Source organism: Salvelinus fontinalis, chromosome 32, assembly GCF_029448725.1.
Source record: "Salvelinus fontinalis isolate EN_2023a chromosome 32, ASM2944872v1, whole genome shotgun sequence".
NCBI classification, from domain to species: Eukaryota; Metazoa; Chordata; class Actinopteri; order Salmoniformes; family Salmonidae; genus Salvelinus; species Salvelinus fontinalis.
The window spans coordinates 29928946-29952112 of NC_074696.1; the positions used below are offsets into that span (position 1 = coordinate 29928946).

Below are 23167 nucleotides of genomic sequence, written 5' to 3' on the forward strand. Positions count from 1 at the left end.
GATACTGCAGTACAAAGCACCTGTTGCCTCTGTCTCGCTCTTTATTGGCATCACTCAGGACTGTAAAGCTGTAGCTACTATTACTGTTAACTCTACCAGTGTGTGTACTCTACTGTCTTGTGGAATCTTGGATATTATTGCATACTGCGTCTTCAGAGATACTCTACCAGAGAATAACTATGACTCTATCACTGAACTCCATCCCGGCTCTCACCATCATCACACTCTGTGTGCTCCTGCAGGAGGGTAAGCAATCTTATCTATAACATTTTATTAAACATTTATATCACTTTGTTGAGAACCTATTAGAAGGACTACGGGTGGTACATTACAATGTGGATTTGTATTCTTTAGTCATAAAAATGACTGACAGTGTGTATACGTTTTATTATGCAGTGTTACATTATTTTCATGAGGCTATTAAATAGAGCGTGAGGGGTCATAGTTCAGTTGAGATGTCAGGATTGGGTGAGGTGGTGGGGCTGGGAGATCCAGAATAACATGATATAACCCAGAATGACAAAATATGTTTTATTGTCACACCGGATAGGTGCAGTGAAATGTGTTGTTTTACACGGTCAGCCATAGTAGTACGGCACCACTGGAGCAAATTAAGGTTAAGTGCCTTGCTCAAGGGCACACACGACAGATATTTCACCTTGTCGGCTCAAGTATTCGAACCGGCAACCTTTCAGTTACTGGCTCAATGCACTAACCTTTAGGCCACCTCCCACCCTGATGCTAAAACTCCTGCTGCACCATGTATTCTTAGTATTGTTATTACTTAGTTTCCCTCTCAGAATGACAGCGCAGTTAATCCCTGCTCTGGCAGGTGTACTGAGAGGTGGGTGGCTAATGGCCATGCTGTAAAGTTTCTGCATGGCACATGCAGCCTGATGCCAGACTCTTTGACCTACTCCCACAGTTCCCCTTACAGAGATATAATACAAAGACAGACCCTGCTCGGCTGTAATCACACTCTCACTGATAAAATACAGATTATATTGGCACGGTTCAACTCCTATCACTTAATTTGACTGAAAACAACTCAGTCTTTGTTTGACTTGGATAACATTTCATAACATATTAGTTATAAGTCAAAGTCCAAATGTGTTTGACAAGACCTGATGCATAGGAGAATGGGATGGCAGTTAGCCTACATGTACTTTTCTGTATCAGTGAAAAGGGATTTTGATTAGGATGTGGCTATTGTGTATTTGCTCGGTGCTGATTGCCAAATTGCACAGTCATCTGGTGAATCTGCTGAGTTATAACCAGGCTCTTAACCAATGATCACTTCTGTTTCTATAGGTTTTGGGCTCCCTGTATCCAGCCAGCCTGAGCTCCCTGCCCAGTCCCCGTCCCAGAACAGCCCACACCACACCAGGGTTAAACGATGCTCCTGCAGTAACTGGCTGGACAACGAATGCATCTACTTCTGTCACCTGGACATCATTTGGGTCAACACTCCCAATAAGGTTATCCCCTATGGTCTTGGCAGCCCCCTGTCCCGACGTCGCCGCTCTACCGGGCGATGTGAATGTGCCCACCCAGCCGACACGACCTGCTCCAGATTCTGCCACAACAGGTGAGCTCACCTTCAGAGACAAGAAACTTCTACCCTCCTTCCCTCCCTCATCCTCCCCTAATCCTTCCCCTCCCTACCTCCCTGCTAGATACCAGATTGTATCAAGCCAGTGACTATCTGTGTCGGTCAGTCGTTTCTAACCAGCCTGTATCAGGATGTATCAGGGCTGCTTGTGGATGAGATGCAGGGAGGAGGCGTATTGTCTTTAGTTGTGTAACTAGCGATGGGGGGAGAAGGGAGGATGGGGGAAGAGTCTGCATGTTCTGGAGGCTTAGAGCCCCCTTACAGACAAGTCCATTAGTCGTGACACTATTTTTGGAATGTTTTACCCGCGGGTATGTCTGTTGTATTGCCACAGTTATTGCTGTTATGACAGACCAAGGTTGTGGATTAGCCTGTGTATCTCGACAAGGTTTTATCCTGCTCTGTGAAAAGTAATTGAGAACAGGCCATAGGGCATGCAGTACTGACATTACTGGGTTGAAATCCATAGCCAACCGTCTGTCACCGCTAGCATTATAGAATTCTGTAGTACAGAATCCAGTCTCATGGCCCTTAAGGAGTAGTCTAAATAATGTTATCTTGGTTTGCTTTCATTTTGACATGGTTATTATTTCTGTCTGCAGCTCAGAGAAGCACAGATTCGTAGTGGTAGGCCCCTCAGACCAGACCCTGGACCAGACTGTAAGCAGTCCAGACACAACCAGCAACGACCTACTGACCTCTCTCAGGTAAGAGAAAAACAAGATACCATAACAACCTCTTAGGATCAGTTTCTCAGACCTAGGTTAATCTTATTGCTGGACTAAAAAGCATGTCCAATGGAGATTCTCCATTGAGGATGTTTTTCAGGCCAGGATTATTGGCCCATAGAGTGATCCCACAAACATTCAGCAAGTGTTTTTGTGTTATTGAAAAGACAACATGGAATCTGATCTTAGCCTGATGTTTCTCTCTTTGTTCTTTACAGAAACATGGTTCGATCCAACATGGCTACCATAGAGAAGGGTTCTCCCTCCAGGAAGAAGAATGCCTCCAGAGCCAACAGACTGAACACCAGGTAGACGAGGAGGAGGGAAGAAGAGGAGCTTGAATAGCTCCAGTGCATTCGAACAAAGACCTCCTGGAGGAGTCTAGGGAGTCCTCCCCCGGGAAGACAGAGAGGTCCTGAGAGGAGAGGCCCTGAGAAGAGGGCAAAGATGGAACACTGCCCAATGGCTGCCTGCTGATTGTTGTATACCACACAGTGGACTGGATATGGATATTATCTGGATATAAATCTTGGACTAATCTAGCTAAGAGTCTGGCTTAGAAGACTAGGGAGGTTTAAGTGTGTCCTCTGTGAACTGTGACAGTCTGGACTAGAATGGTTACTGACTGTGTGCTGGTCATGGGTTGTCATCATGTTCTAAACAGAAATACACGTTCTGTGTCTGAGCACATGAAATGGGTGGATGCAAGTCAAGGCATTCTGGAGTGATGTTTGCCTATGTTTACTTTACAGGCTTACTTCATTAGTGCCTTGAAAATATTGACCACTATTGTCATTTGGATTTTGATCCTTACTTTACCTGTCGCACGACATCTACTATATCATAGAATAAAAATCTAAATATGATCCTCTGTATCAGAGATGAATTCCCAGTTTATAGTGATTGCCATGCATGCATTCAAATGACTTGAAATACATTTGACACATGAAGGACGTGACTTTAAGGAACAGGGAATTACTATACACACAGCCTTCCTGTAGCAGCAGATAAAAGCAGGTCTATTGTGATGGCGGACGTATTTATTGCATACTGTAGCCACTGTTGATTGTTTTGATTGTAGACAGAGTGAAGGCAGCAGGTTTCAATGGGTCTGCTCCTTGCCAAATATGCAGTGATTGTATTTCTGCTATCAACAAATGTCCATTAAATGTCAATGTCATTACCCATTAGGAAATGATGACACTGGACTGTTGTTCTAATGCCTTCAAAGGAATGGGTTTTTATGTCCAGTAGACTTTAGATGGGTTGGGCTGATTGCTGAACTCCAGCCACTGTCTGACCATAATGCATTTACTGGAAACACTACATCAAAAACAAGTCTTCCACTGATGTTCAAGTCCAATATCACAATGCTGTGTATTTATGATATTATTTATTTATTTATTTATTTGTGTGTTGTTTAGATGGGTTGGGTTTAGAGCAATTTGTGTATCAAAATGCTGGACTGTGCTTTTGTTTTATGAACTGTTGTTATCCCTAGAAGGACAATTCACCCTCAATAGTCTGTTTAGCAGTCAAGGACACCATAGGAAATGTTTACCCATGAATTGTTCTATTCCAAGCTATTCATATTATCTACTGTACATGCACAAAACTCAGAAATTATTTATTTAACTTATTTGTGGGGTATATTTATATATTTGTGTTGTGTGAGTTTATCACTTTTAATATGTGAGGAAATAAATACTAAAATGAATGCTCTTGATTTGTTTGATTATTTCAAAATTACAATTGATCCTTGTTTCAAGTTGTATTGTCAAGTGCACAAGTACGGTGAAATGCCTTTCTTGCAAGCTCGTTCCCAAAAATGCAGTAATAAATATCAGTAGTACTATTAAAAAAGTAAAGACGAACAAAAACACACGAGAAATAGAAATAACACGAGAAAGTAAATGAGTTATATACAGGGTCAGTTCCAGGGTCAGTGCCAATAGCATATTTACAATGTTCAGGGATACTGGAGTGGTAGGGGTAGATTCGTATAGGGGGAAGTTGACATCTGGATATACAGTATGATAAACAGAGTAGCAGCAGTGTATATGATGATTGTATGGGAGTGTGTGTGGTGTGTATGTGTGTGTGTACTTGTTTTCCTACATTATCAGGACCCCAAAGTCCTAACATTTAACCCAAATGTCCTGAAAAGGTAGGAAAACAAGAACTTTGGTTTAGGGTTAGGGTTTTTAGGGGTTAGGGTTAGGGGTAGATTTGGGGGAAAATAGGATTTTTAGTGGTCAACATTTTTACCATCCTAAAAGTCCTGAAATTTCACGAAAACAAAGCTGAGTGAGTGAGTGTGTAGAGTGTGCATAGAATAGGTGCAAGAAAATTAAATAAAGAAATAGAAGGGTCAATGCAGATAGTCCATGTAGACATTTAGCAGTCTTAGTCTTGGGGATGGAAGTTGTTCCCCATCTTCGGATGGGGCCACAGTGTCTCCTGACCGCTCCTGTCTCAGCCTCCAGTATTTATGCTGCAGTAGTTTATGTGTCGGGGGGCTAGGGTCAGTTGGTTATACCTGGAGTACTTCTCCTGTCTTATCCAGTGTCCTGTGTGAATTTAAGTATGCTCTCTCTAATTCTCTCGTTCTCTCTTTCTTTCTCTCTCTCTGAGAACCTGAGCCCTAGGACCATACGTCACGGCAAACCGGGCATGATGACTCCTTGCTGTCCCCAGTCCACCTGGCCTTGCTGCTATTCCAGTTTCAACTGTTCTGCCTGCGGTTATGGAACCGCCACCTGTCCCAGACCTGCTGTTTTCAACTCTTAATGATCGGCTATGAAAAGCCAACTGAAAATTATTCATGATTATTATTTGACCATGCTTGTCACTTATGAACATTTTGAACATCTTGGCATAGTTCTGTTATAATCTCCACCCGGCACAGCCAGAAGAGGACTGGCCACCCCTCATAGCCTGGTTCCTCTCTAGGTTTCTTCCTAGGTTTTGGCCTTTCTAGGGAGTTTTTCCTAGCCACCGTGCTTCTACAGCTGCATTGCTTGCTGTTTGGGGTTTTAGGCTGGGTTTCTGTACAGCACTTCGAGATATTAGCTGATGTACGAAGGGCTATATATAAAATATAAAAAAAATAAAAAAAAATAAAAAAAAGTTTTTCAGGAGCCTGTTGATGTCAGACTTGTTGCTCCTTACTGCTTGCAGTCCTGAAGCAGAAAGAACAGTCTATGGCTCGGGTGGCTGGAGTCTTTAACAATTGTTCAGGCCTTCCTTTCATATCGCCTGATATCGATATCCTGCACGGCAGGGAGCTCGGCCCCAGTGATTTTATTTATTTATTTAACCTTTATTTAAGAAAACAAGTCAGTTAAGAACAAATTCTTATTTACAATGACGGCCTACCCTGATCAAACCCTAATCCGGATGACGCTGGGCCAATTGTGCGCCGCCCTATGGGACTCCCAATCACGGCCGGTTGTGATACAGCCCAGGATCGAACCAGGGTCTGTAGTGACGCCTCTAGCACAGATGCAGTGCCTTAGACCACTGCACCACTCGGGATCCCAAAATGTATTGTGGTATTAATATTTCCCTCCAAATCTACCAAATTTCAATACCAGGAATAATTCATATTTATGCCAAGAGTCCCTGGAAATACTGCAAACATCGGAAGTGCCCATTTCAAGCTTCTTAAACCAAGATGTGGTCACTCAGGGTTCTCCAAAATAAGATTGTTAATTTTTGATCGCCAATGACATTGTTTTGAATTGCGAAACAGGCAGTTCATCAATTCTGTGTTAACATGTTCCTCAATTAATTCAGCGCATTTCTGCAGTTGGCCTAGGCTATCTCGACACAGAGCATACCCCGACTAGGCTATAGCGTTGTCGAATCATACAAACGTTTTAACGGCAGTCAAACAAACTTCCAATGAGTTGCTAAGCTTGCTAGATAACCTCCAACGAATGACAGAATATCTCCTATTTGGCAAAATCGATTTGACTACACAGATAGCAGATAAGTTCATGGCTATCGGGGAGATGAAGAGCAGAAATTGCTTAAATATCAAGGTACAGTATCTTAATTGGGAGCAACTCAGTTTAGAAAAATATCCATAGGCTTATCTACTCTCATACCGTTTGTTGATCACACATTCTCTACAGAAGCTCTCATAGGGGCAGCAATACGAGGCAGTACAGAGAAGCGGGGGAAATGTTATAGCGGTATTTTGACATGCATAGGCGAGACCTGCTTTGATAATGCAACCTATGGATTACAGAATAAAGTTAGGAATTTTCATGCGAGACAGGAGACAGGATTTGGGGTTTCAGTGGGATTGGGAAGATAGGAAAATAGTTCAGGCTCTATATAAGGCTACTACTACTTGAGTCAATAGATAGATAATACACTTGATTTAGGCTACATTATTGCATGCTAAATGTTTCTGATTAGTGATAGATGAGCAAACGATTAAATTATCTACCACTTCTCCAGGCAGAGATCAGTTAACCAAATATACAGAGTGAAACAAAACAAATTCACTTTGATTAATTATCAGACATGTCAACAGGCTTTTGGTTGGGAGTAGGACAGGCTACTGCGCGAGTGAAGAGCAAAGTCCACTAATTAGTATAATGGTTGTATATGAGTTTCAGTATAAGCAAGAATTTGATACATGCCTTCAATTCCATTAGCCTTCTTTATTCCAATATTTTCATCATTCGGGTGATCATAACTAAGGAGAGTTTTCCTCTCTCTGCTCTTTTTCTAGGCCCAGTGGCTGTTTCCTCATCTCCTCACTCCACTGCCGCTTCTCAACACTATATTAAATCAATATAGCCTTCTATTTTTATTGCAAATTTATGACGACTTTGTGTGAAGTAAATAAGCTGGGCTCAACGATTCCATGCCACAACCTGAATGGATAATGTGCTATTTTATTTCTTGTCAATCTGCTGCTACAGATGTTGTGTATTTTGTGGAATTGCATTAGTGCTACATTGGGAGAAAATGCTGTAACTTCCCGGGAAATGGGAAGAACGGTTAGCTGTGCTAATCCATAATGTACTGGACTGTCCAAACCACTCTGTGTAGCGTAATGCGATCGAGGGCAGTGCAGTTTCGATAACAAGCAGTGATGCAGCCAGCCAAGATGCTCTCAGTGGTGCAGCTGTAGAACATTTTGAGGATTTGAGGGCCCATGCCAGATGTTTTCAACCTCCTGAGGGGGCCTACCATCGTTGTGTCGTCAGCAAACTTGATAAGGGTGTTGGAGTCGTGCGTGGCCACAGTTGTGGATGAATAGGGAGTACAGGAGGGGACTAGGCACGCACCCCTGTGGCGCCCCCGTGTTGAGGGTCAGCGTGGTGGAGGTGATGTTACCTACCCTCACCACCTGGGGTCGGCTCGTAAGGAAATCAAGGATCCAGTTGCAGAGGGGACTATGGTGTGGAACGCTGAGCTGTAGTCAATTGACAGCATTTTAACATAGGTATTCTCTTATCTAGGTGGGTGACGGCAGTGTGCAGTGCAATTGAGACTGTGTTGTCTATGGATCTGTTGGTGTGGTATGCAAATTTGAGTGGTTCTAGGGTTTCTGGGATGATGGAGTTGATGTGTGCCATAATCAGCATTTCAAAGCACTTCATGATTACAGATGTGAGTGCTCCAGGGCGGTAGTCATTGTGGCAGGTAGCCTTAGAGTTCGTGGGAACAGGAATGATGGTGGTCAGCTTGAGACGTGTGGACTGGGTCAAGCAGAGGTTGAAAATATGGTTGTATTTTGCCCGTACAGTAGAGCAAACATCCTGATAACCTAAACCCATTCAGACCCTTGCTGCCTTACAGAACTATAGATCGGAACAATAGAGCAGTCAGAGCGTCCATTGCTGTCCACCTGAGGTTGTTTGAGTGAGGGAAAGAGGGTTACATTGGGACAAACAATACTCTCTGACTCTGCACCTGGGTCTGCATTCATAGTTCACCCAATCACCTCCTTCCTCTCCTTTCCTCTCTTCCTCTCGTATTTAAAAACAGACGTCATTATAGATACCACAGGCCCCCCAGCGTAGCTGACTTAGTATAATAGCTGACTTAGTATAAGAAACCAAAACAGGATGCTTTTCCTACATTCCGGGGAAAATTCCCGACAGCGCAGGAGAGAACAGAAGAGAACAGGAGGGAAAAAACAAGGGGAAAACTGGGGCATGTCTGCTGCCAGGAGAACTGATACACAGCTGATATGGATGGAGACTGAATGTGGCCCAGTTAATCACTTGGTTGTCATAACATTGCTGTATTGTTTTCTTTTCTGCTTTCTTCTTTATGCGATTGTGAGAAAAGGATGTATTGTGTGATTTTACCCACGGTTCACCTGTGTGTGAATGCATGCTTTTGTCTGTTCTATTTGCCTATGCAGTATGTGTGCATGTGTGCATAAGTGTCTGATTGTGTGTGTGTGTGTGTGTGTGTGTGTGTGTGTGTGTGTGTGTGTGTGTGTGTGTGTGTGTGTGTGTGTGTGTGTGTGTGTGTGTGTGTGTGTGTGTGTGTGTGTGTGTGTGTGTGTGTGTGTGTGTGTGTACATGTACCGTATACAGTATGTGAGTGTATGAGTCGGCATTTGTCGGTGAGCGTTAGGGTGATTGTGAGTGTGCATGTTGGTTTGTCTCAGTGTTTATATGTTTGCTGTTATTCAACTCCAGCCATAAGGTACAGCAGTACCCAGACTGCAGACTGTAGTTCTAGAACAGACCGCTATCTGAACATTCCTTTACTTCCTGGGTTTGTTTCAGCCCGGGGACATTAGTGGAGGTGACTGTTAGGGACTGGAGGGGGACTGTTGTTGGGGACATTCTGACAGGGCTATCACGGCTGTTTGAGCCAGACGCTGTCTCCTGATACTACTCAGCTATGTGTCTGGGCTGAGAGGAGCTGAGATGAGCAACAAGGAAACAGGGGTTAGGGATCAGGTTTAAGGTCAAGTTGTTTTATTGGATAAAAGCCACCGGCATGTCTTGTCGTGTAGGCGGAATGGAAGAGCTCTCTGTGGTAAACAACGCCAGTACAGTAGAAAGAACAAACATGGTGCCATTTTTGTGACGAGTACTGTATTGTACTCCTCTACGCGTACTCACAAAGTCACACAGTCAACCGATGAGCCCTCCCTAGCCGACGATCTCAACATTCCAAGCTTTCTATTCTTCTCCAAGTCTTTGTTACATTCTTAACCATCGCATGTCTTCTGTAATTTGCTAGTATGAAATTAGTCATTATAATTCAAGCTTACACTAACCCAGACCACTAAGAACAAACATTCCTTTATCCGTACGATACCTAAACCCGATGTGTTATTTTTATAAAACACTGTCGGTTGATGACATGTCTGTACTGGATGGCATTTCTGCTTCATAGTTTAGATAGTCATCTGTGTTTCTGTACTGTGTCCCGGCACACGTACACCTGATGGAGGTGATATCCACACGGTGAGAGAGAGAGAGACGGATGGATGGTCCGATGCAGTGCTACAGTGTTAACAACCTGCCACTCTGTAAACAACCAACTATCCTCCACTCTATGGCCACAGATGGATACCCACAGACTACAGATGGATATCTTAATTTCCCATTCACATGTGTGAGTGATGCCCATCTCCTGTCCTCTCCAGCACACCAGAGGAGATAGCAGCAGACTGCAGACACAGGAAGCTGGAGGGATGGTGGACGGCCTGTACCCGTACCTGCATACCCTGCCATGGGGACTGTGTAGACCAGCTCGTCCCCTGTGTCCAGGTAGACAGTGGATACATACACACATCCCTGGGATGAGGACCACACATGTAGGGTGTATGGTTATGCTGTACTATATCTGCAGGTTGTGTGCGTTGCAGGCGCTAGAGTGGCGCAGCGTTCATCTCAGTGCTTGAGGCGTCACTACAGACACCCTGGTTTGATTCCAGGCTGTATCACAACCGTTTGCCATAGGGTGGCGCACAATTGACCCAGCGTCGTCCGGGTTTGGCTGATGTAGGCCGTCATTATAAATAAGAATTTGTTCTTAACTGACTTGCCTGGTTAAATAAAATAAAAAATATATATACATGCACTACCATTCAAAAGTTTGGGGTCACTTAGAAATGTCCTTGTTTTTTAAAGAAAAGCACATTTTTTGTCCATTAAAATGACATAAAATTGCTCCGATATACAGTGTAGACATTGTTAATGCTGTAAATGACCATTGTAGCTGGAAACGGCTGATTTTTAATGGTATGTATACGTAGCCCATTATCAGCAAACATCCCTCCTGTGTTCCAGTGGCACGCTGTGTTAGCTAATCCAAGTTTATCATTTTAAAAGGCTAATTGATCATTAGAAAAGCCTTTTGCAATTATGTTAGCACAGCTAAAAACTGTTGTTCTGATTAAAGAAGCAATAAAACTGGCATTCTTTAGTCTAGTTGAGTATCTGGAGCATCAGCATTTGTGGGTTCGATTACAGGCTCAAAATGGCCAGAAACAAAGAACTTTCTTCAGAAACTCATCAGTGTATTCTTGTTCTGAGAAATTAAGGCTATTCCATGCGAGAAATTGTCAAGAAACTGAAGATCTCGTACAACGCTGTGTAATACTCCCCTCACAGAACAGCACAAACTGGCCCTAACCAGAATAGAAAGAGGAGTGGGAGGCCCCGGTGCACAACTGAGCAAGAGGACATAAGTGACCCCAAACATTTGAATGGTAGTGTATATCAATGTGCTCTTTAGGCTACTGCTGTTAAGGATGCTACTACTACTAGTCAGGCTACTGTGGGTAATGTACTGTATGTGGCTTACAATGTAGCAATCATCATACTTGTGTTTACTGCCAACCAAGGTCAGTTAGGGCCATTGATGTATGTTTTGAAAGGCTGAAGGCTGGAGAGTTGTCAAACCTCACACTTGTTATTTCCTCTCCCTTTATCTCACAGTAAATGAGGAAGGCTGTGAAACAGTGAACCAGGTGTTTGCTCTCTTCGGAGAACGACAGAGGACATTGAAACTCCCTCCAAGAAAAATGCAAGGCTGTGATGATGTGTGTTGTTTAGGACTTTGATACTCTTTGTAGAGTTAGGATTTCAGATATTTTTGTAAGATGGGCAGGGACGATACTGTCCTAGCGTCAGAGGAGGTGCCAGGACAGAGAAGAGCTGATATTGAGTAGACAGACAGATGGTCACTGTATACTATGCTTAAATATGGCCATGGCTACATGTAAGCACATCACTACCTTTGCACAGGTCTAGAGCTTGTTTCTGTTACGGTTAAATAACCATTTTACCCAGTCGCCACCACCAAGGTAAGGCCTCAGGCCATCTCCTTCCAGACTGCTGGGGCTCTTTACTCAGTTACTTATTAAGAATGTTATCACCTTCTCAAGGCTGCAGGAGGGCGACCTAGCTCCTGTATGTGCCCCACAGAGAGAGAGAGGAAGAGAGAGAAACAAAGAAAGAGCGAGAGAGAGAACGAGAGAAAGAAAGAGAGAGAGATAAAGAACGAGAGAGAGGAGATAGAGAGAGGGGGGAGCGCGCGAGAGAGAGAGGAGATAGAGAGAGGGAGAGAGAGGGGAGGGGGGCAGAGAGAGGCATTCTCAGAATGTGTCCAGCGTTATTAATCATCCAACGATCGACAGTCACACAATCTGCCAAATGCTGTTTAATTTGCTGGGTAGGGGGCATTCTGAAGAGCTTTGTGAAGTGGACACGTTCAGGTCTTTCTCCTACCTGTTGCTTTCATCAGAGTAATTTAACTTCACCTGATCAGTATTCCCGGACTTCATAAACATACATTTGTCTGTAACTGTGTGAAAGTTTAAATTATTGTCTGGGGTATTCTTTCTCACGTTGGCTATAAAAATCATGACAAATGTGTAAGAAGTTTTTTGGAAGTTAAAGCTGGTTTCAGAAGCACTTACACATCAACATTCTGTTATAGCACATTTAAACAATTCTCTAAATGTGAATAAGAACTTTCTGGGAATCCCTCTAGTGCAGGTAAAATACAGTAAGATCTACAGGAAATGATAAAGGAGATGGTTTTGTTATATAAAAGGTGGAGGTTTCGTTCTTGAAACTTGGCATAATGGGGATTTTCCATTCTTGCCATAAATAAATGTAACTGAGGCCTGACTGACTGCTATCTGTGAAGCAATGCCAGTTTATGTGATAGAATCACTTTACTGTGACGACACACAACAACCATGACTAAATTCAACTACATTGTTTATGGATGTGAAGACCCATGTACAAAAAAAAGTCTGAAAGATAAAGTAGTTACTACTTAGTAGTATATACAGTAGTACTGTAGAATAAATTACACATACACCTCACTGTTTATAAATGAAAGCACTTCATGTATCTAGTCCCCCCATTTGAAAGTGTCATTAGGATTTGTACAAATTCAGTTATATGTGTATTAAAGTAGTCAAAAGTTTAGTATTTTACACACCACGACTACCTCAAGCGTGTGACTACAAACTTGTTTGATGCATTTGCAGTTTGTTTTGGTTTTGTTTCAGATTATGTTGTGCCTAGTAGAAATGACAGGTAAATACTGTATTGTGTCATTTTGGAGTTACTTTTATTGTAAATAAGAACTAGAATATGTTTCTGAACACTTCTATGTGGATGCTACCATGATTATGGATAATCCTGAATGAATTGTGAATAATGATGAGTGAGAAAGTTACAGAGGCAAAAATATCATACCCTTGCTATTAGGAAAAGGTGAGAGGTTAGCGTGTCTTGGGGGTATGATCTTTCAAATAAGGGGACAAGACACATGAAGTGCTTTCATTTATAAACTATAAAACAGATATGTATGAAAATACCCTAAAACAATAGGTGACATTATGTACTGTTGCCTCATATGAGAATGCTGAAGTATAGAGCCAAATGAAACGTTTTAGCTTCAATGAGCGTTGGACTAGTAACCGTAAGGTTGCAAGATCAAATCCCCGAGCTGACAAGGTAAAAATCTGTCGTTCTGCCACTAAACAAGGAAGTTAACCCACTGTTCCTAGGCAGTTATTGAAAATAAGAATTTGTTCATAACTGACTTGCCTAGTTAAATAAATGTAAAACATAACAATAAGTAGGGGAGTGTACATTTACTGGTAGGTTGTAATTAGGACTGTTTATGATATGGACTACCTTCAACTGTATAGGCTGATATTGAGTAGACAGTCAGGACACTCACTGTAGATGATGCTTGCATATGGTAATGGTTATATGGGGGGTGCTCTCATCTTATCTACCAACATAGATAGGGCTCTAACTCCTTTAGCCCCACAATGAAATAGGGTGCAGGCCAGGCAGCAGGCTGTTAGCCAACCTGCCAGCTTAGTGGAGTCTGCCAATAGCACAGTCAGTGTAGTCAGCTCAGCCATACCCATTGAGACTGTGTCTGTGCCTCGACCTAGGTTGGGCAAAACTAAACATGGCAATCTTAGCAATCTTAGCAATCTTATTAGGATATAGACCTCCTCCATTCCTGCCATTATTGAAAGAGATCGTGATACCTCACATCTCAAAATAGGGTTACTTAATGTTAGATCCCTCACTTCAAAGGCAGTCATAGTCAATGAACTAATCACTGATCATAATCTTGATGTGATTGACCTGACTGAAACATGGCTTAAGCCTGATGAATTTACTGTGTTAAATGAGGCCTCACCTCCTGGTTACACTAGTGACCATATCCCCCGTGCATCCCGCAAAGGCGGAGGTGTTGCTAACATCTACGATAGCAAATTTCAATTTATAAAAAAAAAAATGGCGTTTTCGACTTTTGAGCTTCTAGTCATGAAATCTATGCAGCCTACTCAATCACTTTTTATAGCTACTGTTTACAGGCCTCCTGGGCCATATACAGCGTTCCTCTCTGAGTTTCCTGAATTCCTATCAGACCTTGTAGTCATAGCAGATCATATTCTAATTTTTGGTGATTTTAATATTCACATGGAGAAGTCCACAGACCCACTCCAAAAGTCTTTCGGAGCCATCATCGACTCAGTGGGTTTTGTCCAACATGTCTCTGGACCTACTCACTGCCACAGTCATACTCTGGACCTAGTTTTGTCCCATGGAATAAATGTTGTAGATCTTAATGTTTTTCCACATAATCCTGGACTATCGGACCACCATTTTATTACGTTTGCAATCGCAACAAATAATCTGCTCAGACCCCAACCAAGGAGCATCAAAAGTCGTGCTATAAATTCTCAGACAACACAAAAATTCCTTGATGCCCTTCCAGACTCCTTCTGCCTACCCAAGGACGTCAGAGGACAAAAATCAGTTAACCACTTAACTGAGGAACTCAATTTAACCTTGCGCAATACCCTAGATGCAGTTGCACCCCTAAAAACGAAAAACATTTGTCATAAGAAACTAGCTCCCTGGTATACAGAAAATACCCGAGCTTTGAAGCAAGCTTCCAGGAAATTGGAACGGAAATGGCGCCACACAAAACTGGAAGTCTTCCGACTAGCTTGGAAAGACAGTACCGTGCAGTACCGAAGAGCCCTCACTGCTGCTCGATCATCCTACTTTTCCAACTTAATCGAGGAAAATAAGAACAATCCAAAATTTATTTTTGATACTGTTGCAAAGCTAACTAAAAAGCAGCATTCCCCAAGAGAGGATGGCTTTCACTTCAGCAGTAATAAATTCATGAACTTCTTTGAGGAAAAGATCATGACCATTAGAAAGCAAATTACGGACTCCTCTTTGAATCTGCGTATTCCTCCAGGGCTTAGCTGTCCTGGATCTGCACAGCTCTGCGAGGGCCTGGGATCGGGAGAGACACTTAAGTGTTTTAGTACTATATCTCTTGACACAATGATGAAAATAATCATGGCCTCTAAACCTTCAAGCTGCATACTGGATCCTATTCCTACTAAACTGCTGAAGGAGCTGCTTCCTGTGCTTGGCCCTCCTATGTTGAACATAATAAACAGCTCTCTATCCACCGGATGTGTACCAAACTCACTAAAAGTGGCAGTGATAAAGCCTCTCTTGAAAAAGCCAAACCTTGACCCGGAAAATATAAAAAACTATCGGCCTATATCGAATCTTCCATTCCTCTCAAAATTTTTAGAAAAAGCTGTTGCGCAGCAACTCACTGCCTTTCTGAAGACAAACAATGTATACGAAATGCTTCAGTCTGGTTTTAGACCCCATCATAGCACTGAGACTGCACTTGTGAAGGTGGTAAATGACCTTTTAATGGCGTCAGACCGAGGCTCTGCATCTGTCCTCGTGCTACTAGACCTTAGTGCTGCCTTTGACACCATCGATCACCACATTCTTTTGGAGAGACTGGAAACCCAAATTGGTCTACACGGACAAGTTCTGGCCTGGTTTAGATCTTACCTGTCGGAAAGATATCAGTTTGTCTCTGTGAATGGTCTGTCCTCTGACAAATCAACTGTACATTTCGGTGTTCCTCAAGGTTCCGTTTTAGGACCACTATTGTTTTCACTATATATTTTACCTCTTGGGGATGTTATTCGAAAACATAATGTTAACTTTCACTGCTATGCGGATGACACACAGCTGTACATTTCAATGAAACATGGTGAAGCCCCAAAATTGCCCTCGCTAGAAGCCTGTGTTTCAGACATAAGGAAGTGGATGGCTGAAAACTTTCTACTTTTAAACTCGGACAAAACAGAGATGCTTGTTCTAGGTCCCAAGAAACAAAGAGATCTTCTGTTAAATCTGACAATTCATCTTGATGGTTGTAAAGTCGTCTGAAATAAAACTGTGAAGGACCTCGGCGTTACTCTTGACCCTGATCTCTCTTTTGACGAACATATCAAGACTGTTTCAAGGACAGCTTTTTTCCATCTACGTAACATTGCAAAAATCAGAAATTTTCTGTCCAAAAATGATGCAGAAAAATTAATCCATGCATTTGTTACTTCTAGGTTAGACTACTGCAATGCTCTACTTTCCGGCTACCCGGATAAAGCACTAAATAAACTTCAGTTAGTGCTAAATACGGCTGCTAGAATCCTGACTAGAACCAAGATATTTGATCATATTACTCCAGTGCTAGCTTCCCTACACTGGCTTCCCGTTAAGGCAAGGGCTGATTTCAAGGTTTTACTGTTAACCTTTAAAGCGTTACATGGGCTTGCTCCTACCTATCTTTCCGAGTTGGTCCTGGCGTACATACCTACACGTACGCTACGGTCACAAGACGCAGGCCTCCTAATTGTCCCTAAAATTTCTAAGCAAACAGCTGGAGGCAGGGCTTTCTCCTATAGATCTCCATTTTTATGGAACAGTCTGCCTACCCATGTGAGAGACGCAGACTCAGTCTCAACCTTTAAGTCTTTACTGAAGACTTATCTCTTCAGTAGGTCATATGATTGAGTGTAGTCTGGCCCAGGAGTGTGAAGGTGAACGGAAAGGCTCTGGAGCAACGAACCGCCCTTGCTGTCTCTCCAGGGCCGGTTCCCCTCTCTCCACTGGGATTCTCTGCCTCTAACCCTGTTACTGGGGCTGAGTCACTGGCTTGCTGGTGCTCTTTCATGCCGTCCCTAGGAGGGGTGCGTCACTTGAGTGGGTTGAGTTACTGACGTGAACTTCCTGTCTGGGTTGGCGCCCCCCCCTGGTTGTGCTGTGGTGGAGACCTTTGTGGGCTATACTCGGCCTTGTCTCAGGATTGTAAGTTGGTGGTTGAGGATATCCCCTAGTGGTGTGGGGGCTGTGCTTTGGCAGAGTGGGTGGGGTTATATCCTTCCTGTTTGGCCCTGTCCGGGGGTTTCTTCGGATGGGGCCACAGTGTCTCCTGACCGCTCCTGTCTCAGCCTCCAGTATTTATGCTGCAGTAGTTTATGTGTCGGGGGGCTAGGGTCAGTTGGTTATACCTGGAATACTTCTCCTGTCTTATCCAGTGTCCTGTGTGAATTTAAGTATGCTCTCTCTAATTCTCTCGTTCTCTCTTTCTCTCTGAGAACCTGAGCCCTAGGACCATACGTCAGGACTACCGGGCATGCTGACACCTTGCTGTCCCCAGTCCGCCCGGCCTTGCTGCTATTCCAGTTTCAACTGTTTCTGCCTGCGGTTACGAAACCCCTACCTGTCCCAGACCTGCTGTTTTCAACTCTTAATGATCGGCTATGAAAAGCCAACTGAGATTTATTCCTGATTATTTTTTGACCATGCTTGTCATTTATGAACATTTTGAAAATCTTGGCTCTCTCTAATTTTCTCCTTCTCTCTTTCTCTCGGAGGACCTGAGCCCTAGGACCATACGTCGGGACTACCGGCCGTGGTGACTCCTTGCTGCCCCCAGTCCGCCTGGCCTTGCTGCTATTCCAGTTTCAACTCTTCTGCCTGCGGTTATGGAACCCCTACCTGTCCCAGACCTGCTGTTTTCAACTCTTAATGATCGGCTATGAAAAGCCAACTGAGATTTATTCCTGATTATTATTTGACCATGCTTGTCATTTATGAACATTTTGAAAATCTTGGCTCTCTCTAATTTTCTCCTTCTCTCTTTCTTTCTCTCGGAGGACCTGGGCCCTGGACCATGCGTCGGGACTGCCGCCCGTGGTGACTCCTTGCTGTCCCCAGTCCGCCTGGCCTTGCTGCTATTCCAGTTTCAGCTGTTCTGCCTGCGGTTATGGAACCGCCACCTGTCCCAGACCTGTTGTTTTTCAACTCTTAATGATCAGCTATGAAAAGCCAACTGAAAATTATTCATGATTATTATTTGACCATGCTTGTCACTTATGAACATTTTTGAACATCTTGGCATAGTTCTGTTATAATCTCCACCCGGCACAGCCAGAAGAGGACTGGCCACCCCTCATAGCCTGGTTCCTCTCTAGGTTTTTTCCTAGGTTTTGGCCTTTCTAGGGAGTTTTTCCTAGCCACCGTGCTTCTACACCTGCATTCTAGCTGTTTGGGGTTTTAGGCTGGGTTTCTGTACAGCACTTCGAGATATTATCTGATGTACGAAGGGCTATATAAAATAAAATTGATTGATTATATGTAAGGATATCACTACCGTTACACAGGTCTAGACCTTGATGACGTATATATGTAGAGTCTAGTCTGATTGCCATAATGTATAGTTGTCTTGTCTGATCGCCCTTGTTTGTTCAGTCAGAGATAATCCCATAGTTGTCTAAAGTGATGTAACTATTACAGACTGATTTCTAAGGAGGGCTCATTGTCCTTTGTATGATTATTGCCAGTAGTGTAAAGTACTTAAGTAAAATTACTTTAAAGTAATTCATAGTAGTTAATAAGTCCTTTTTTGGTGTATGTGCACTTTACTTTACTATTTAGATTTTTGACTACTTTTACATCACTACATTCCTAAAGAAAATAATGTACTTTTTACTCCATCCATTTTCACTGGCACCCAAAAGTACTGGTTACATTTTGAATGCTTAGCAGGACAGGAAAATGGTCCAATTCACGCACTTCACGCAATCACGAGAACATCCCTGGTCATGCCTACAGCCTCTGATCTGGCTATCAAAAAATAAATTGTAAAATAAATTGACAATTGTGCCATCTGATATGCTTAATATAAGCAATTTCAAATAATTTATACTTTTAATTTGATACTTAAGTATATTTTTGCAATTACATTTACTTTTGATACTTAAGTATATTTCAAACCAAATACTTAGACTTTTACTCAAGAAGTATTTTACTGGGTGACTTTCATTTTTACTTGAGTCATTTTCTATTAAGGTATCTTTACTTTTACTCAAGTATGACAATGTAGTACTTTTTCCACCACGGATCATGGCCATTTGTACGAATCAACACCATCTCGTCTGCCCAATAATACCACAACCTTGTCTAAAGTGAATGGTTTCCAATAGGACAGGTAGTTCTCCTACCAATGAGGGGGAACTCATCACCTTTAGCCGTCATCATGGATACGGTCAGTTACACTAGCTGGCATGATCATTGTTGGCCTTTTACACATCAGCCCACTGGAATGTTCATGACTTGATGACAAAGAAGTATTTTTCCACTGATTTCTTCCACATTCCTAGTGACATATAGTGATAATTGCCTGGAATAGCATGAAATCCAATAATGGTAATTGTACAGTAATGATGACTATGAATGGGATTATAACTACAGTATAAGAATTCATTTATAGTAACAATCGATAAAATTCTCATAATGCTGCGCTGCTATCTTCACACCGGGTAGGTGCAGTTAAGTGTGTTGTTTTACAGGGTCAGCCATAGTAGTACAGCACTCCTAAAGTAAATTACTGTTAAATGCCTTGCTCAAGGGCACCAACAGATTTTTCACCTTGTGTATTCGAACCAGCAAACATTTTGGTTATTAGTCCAACGCCCTAACCACTAGGCTAGCATTAGCTGGTGACATCATTGATCCTTCATTTGAACCCTCTGACATCTCTGTAGCCCTGTTCTTACTTCTAGCCAGATCTCCCATCTACATCTACCTGTTCTGCAGGATGCTGGTGGACTTTCTTTAGACGGGTGACGTCAATGCTGAAGGCAACCAGGGGACACCATGCCCTACCCATGTCTTAGCTGGCAGACAGGGCACAGTACTACTCTGTCTCCTGGTCATCTCTGTTTAGCATCTCACCAGATCTAGTGATTCCAGAGGGCCATGAACACCAACACTGTTTTACTGTGTTCTAGTTCTATTGATTGATTGAATTTATATTAAAGCATCTGGCACCATATAAGATGCCAAACACATATGGGTTTAGATTAGAATACCCTAGTTTAAGAAGTATACAGTTTACGCTATGGGAGTATAAGAATATTTTTTTTTGTAGACAATTTATTAGATTTCTATTCCTATGCTCAGCACACACTCACTACTGTAGCGAATGATAGTTAGAGGGATCCGGGCTGGTCCATTGAAGATGGTAATATGGGGATGTTCATCCTGGACGCCTTATTAAACAGACATAACATCAACATGATTTGCATCCAAATGGCATCATTCGTCACCCTTCCATTAAGTCACACAGGGAATCATCCTAATTATTTTGTTAATCTTCTAGCGTCAGCATCCATATTGAGATATGACATTTTCATGACCTTCCTCTACAGTCACCTGTGGCAGTGAAAGGTCCACAACATTAGTGCCAAATCTTAATCTAATCTGGATAGAAGGATTCCCCATGGGAGACACACACACGCACACACACACACACACACACACACATTCACACACACACACATGGATGAGCTGACACACACACACTTGCACACATGCACAGGCCTGCATGCGGGCGGGCGGACGGTAATGTACAGTATATTAACTATTTTACTCAAGACCAACATGCAATGCTCAGGACACCGCCTAAGAGATTGGGCTATCTACTTTCAGTAACCTGCTGGTGACAAACTATTTGGATACTCTTCAAATAATGCCCCACTCTTCCTTAATCGCATAATTTTGTTTTTAATCACAGGCAAAGAAACACTCATAAACACACACATACACACAAGCACATACGCATGCATGCACGCACACAGACACACACTCACACGTAGGCAAACACACATTTAGATCAAACTTTGCCACTCTATCGTTGATCTGATGTTACCCTGTTGCCGTTGATATCTTGACCTGCAGAAAATGCCTCAAAGACATTGAAAGGTCATCATTGTGCATCACAGTAACGCCTACATGGGAGAATGTTCATCCTCTTATTCACATTCCCTTTAGGCACATAGTACTGGATAAGTAAGCTCGGCCACTGGCCACCTGAAACCAAAACATTGAAATGTCATCGCTTGTCATCTTAATAAAAACATTGTGTAATGATCTACACTCTTAGAAAAAAGGTGCTATCTAGAACCTTAATGGGTTCTTCAGCCTTCCCCATAGTAGAACCCTTAGAAGAAGCCTTTTTGGTTTTAGGTATAACCCCTTTTGGTTCCATGTAGAACCCTTTCTACAGCAGGTTCTACATGGAACCGAAAAGGGTCATCCTATGGGGACAGCTGAAGAACCCTTTAGGAACCCTTTTTTTATAGTGTACACAGTAATACCTAGTTCATACACACATTTTTCACATTCCATCCCACTGGTCCTGAACATCTCTAAAACTCAGAGCATTGTATTTGGTACAAATCATTCCTTAAGTGCTGGTCCTAGTTAGAACCCATTTTGGTTCCATGTAGAACCCCTTCTATAGAAAGTTATACATGGAACCTAAAAGGGTTCTATCTGGAACCACATTTTCTTTTTGCCTGTAGCCAAAAACGATTCTCCTATTCAGACAGCTGAAGAAGCCTTTAGGAACCGTTTTTTTCTAGTGTATACAGTAATACCTGGTTCATACACACATTTTTCACATTCAATAAGGCACATAACACTTTATAAGTGACCTAGGCCACAAGCCAAAACCCTGTCAAACCTTTGTCAGTGTTATGTGCCATGAATGGAATGTGAATGAAAGGAAGAGCGTTGTAATGGTAGTCCTCCTCCTCTTCAACCGAAAAGGAGGAGTAGTGATTCGACCAAGGCGCAGCGGGTTGTGAATACATAATTTTAATTAACAAGACGGAAAAAACACGAAACGAAATACACTTGAATGATTAACAAAATAACAAAACGGAATAGACAGACAGGGACATGGAACTTACATAAAACACGAAGAACGCACGAACAGGAAAAAATAGACTACACAAAATGACGATGTACAAAAACAAACCGAACAGTCCCGTATGGTGCGACAAACACTGACACAGGAGACAACCACCCACAACGAACACTGTGAAACAACCTACCTAAATATGACTCTCAATTAGAGGAACGCCAAACACCTGCCTCTAATTAAGAGCCATACCAGGCAACCCTTAAACCAACATTAAACCAACAACCGACATAACCCCCCCCTTAAGGTGCGAACTCCGGGCGCACCAGCACAAAGTCTAGGGGAGGGTCTGGGTGGGCATCTGACCACGGTGGTGGCTCAGGCTCAGGGCGAGGTCCCCACCCCACCATAGTCAATCCCAGCTTACATCTCACCCTACAAATGACCACCCTCATATTACACCCACTTAATCTTTTGGGTAACATTGAGACAAGGGGCAGCACCGGGATAGAGGGATAGCTCAGGACAGAGGGATAGCTCAGGACAGAGAGGTAGCTCAGGATAGAGAGGTAGCTCAGGATAGAGAGGTAGCTCAGGATAGAGAGGTAGCTCAGGATAGAGAGGTAGCTCAGGATAGAGGGGCAACTCCGGACTGAAAGGCAGCTCCGGACAGAGAGACAGCTCTGGACTGAGGGGCAGTTCTGGATAAATAGCCGCTCTGGGCTGAGGGACAGCTCATGACTGGCTGACGGCTCTGGACGCTCATGGCTGGCTGACGGCTCTGGACGCTCATGGCTGGCTGACGGCTCTGGACGCTCATGGCTGGCTGACGGCTCTGGACGCTCATGGCTGGCTGACGGCTCTGGACGCTCATGGCTGGCTGACGGCTCTGGACGCTCATGGCTGGCTAACAGCTCTGGCAGATCCTGTCTGGTTGGCGGCTCTGGCAGATCCTGTCTGGTTGGCGGCTCTGGCAGATCCTGTCTGGTTGGCGGCTCTGGCAGATCCTGACTGACGAATGGCTCTAGCGGCTCCTGACTGACTGAGACGGGCGGCTCTAATGGCTCGGGACAGACGGATGGCTCAGATGGCGCTGCGGAGACGGATGGCTCAGACTGATCCTGTCTGGCGGAAGGCTTTGGCTGCTCCTGTCTGGCAGAAGGCTCTGTAGGCTCATGGCAGACGGGCAGTTCATGCGGCGCTTGGCAGACGGACAGTTTAGGCGCCGTTGAGCAGACGGCAG

At 43.3% G+C, this 23167-nt stretch overlaps 1 protein-coding gene across 1 annotated transcript; it reads left to right on the forward strand.

Moving 5' to 3' along the window:
* Positions 1-4057, forward strand: LOC129831056 (endothelin-2-like). Its single transcript, XM_055894061.1, has 4 exons — positions 1-246; positions 1312-1588; positions 2215-2319; positions 2559-4057. The coding sequence occupies exons 1-4, from the start codon at positions 180-182 to the stop codon at positions 2650-2652; spliced, it is 543 nt and encodes a 180-aa protein (XP_055750036.1). The 5' UTR covers positions 1-179; the 3' UTR covers positions 2653-4057.
* The last annotated feature ends 19110 nt before the right edge of the window (positions 4058-23167 follow it).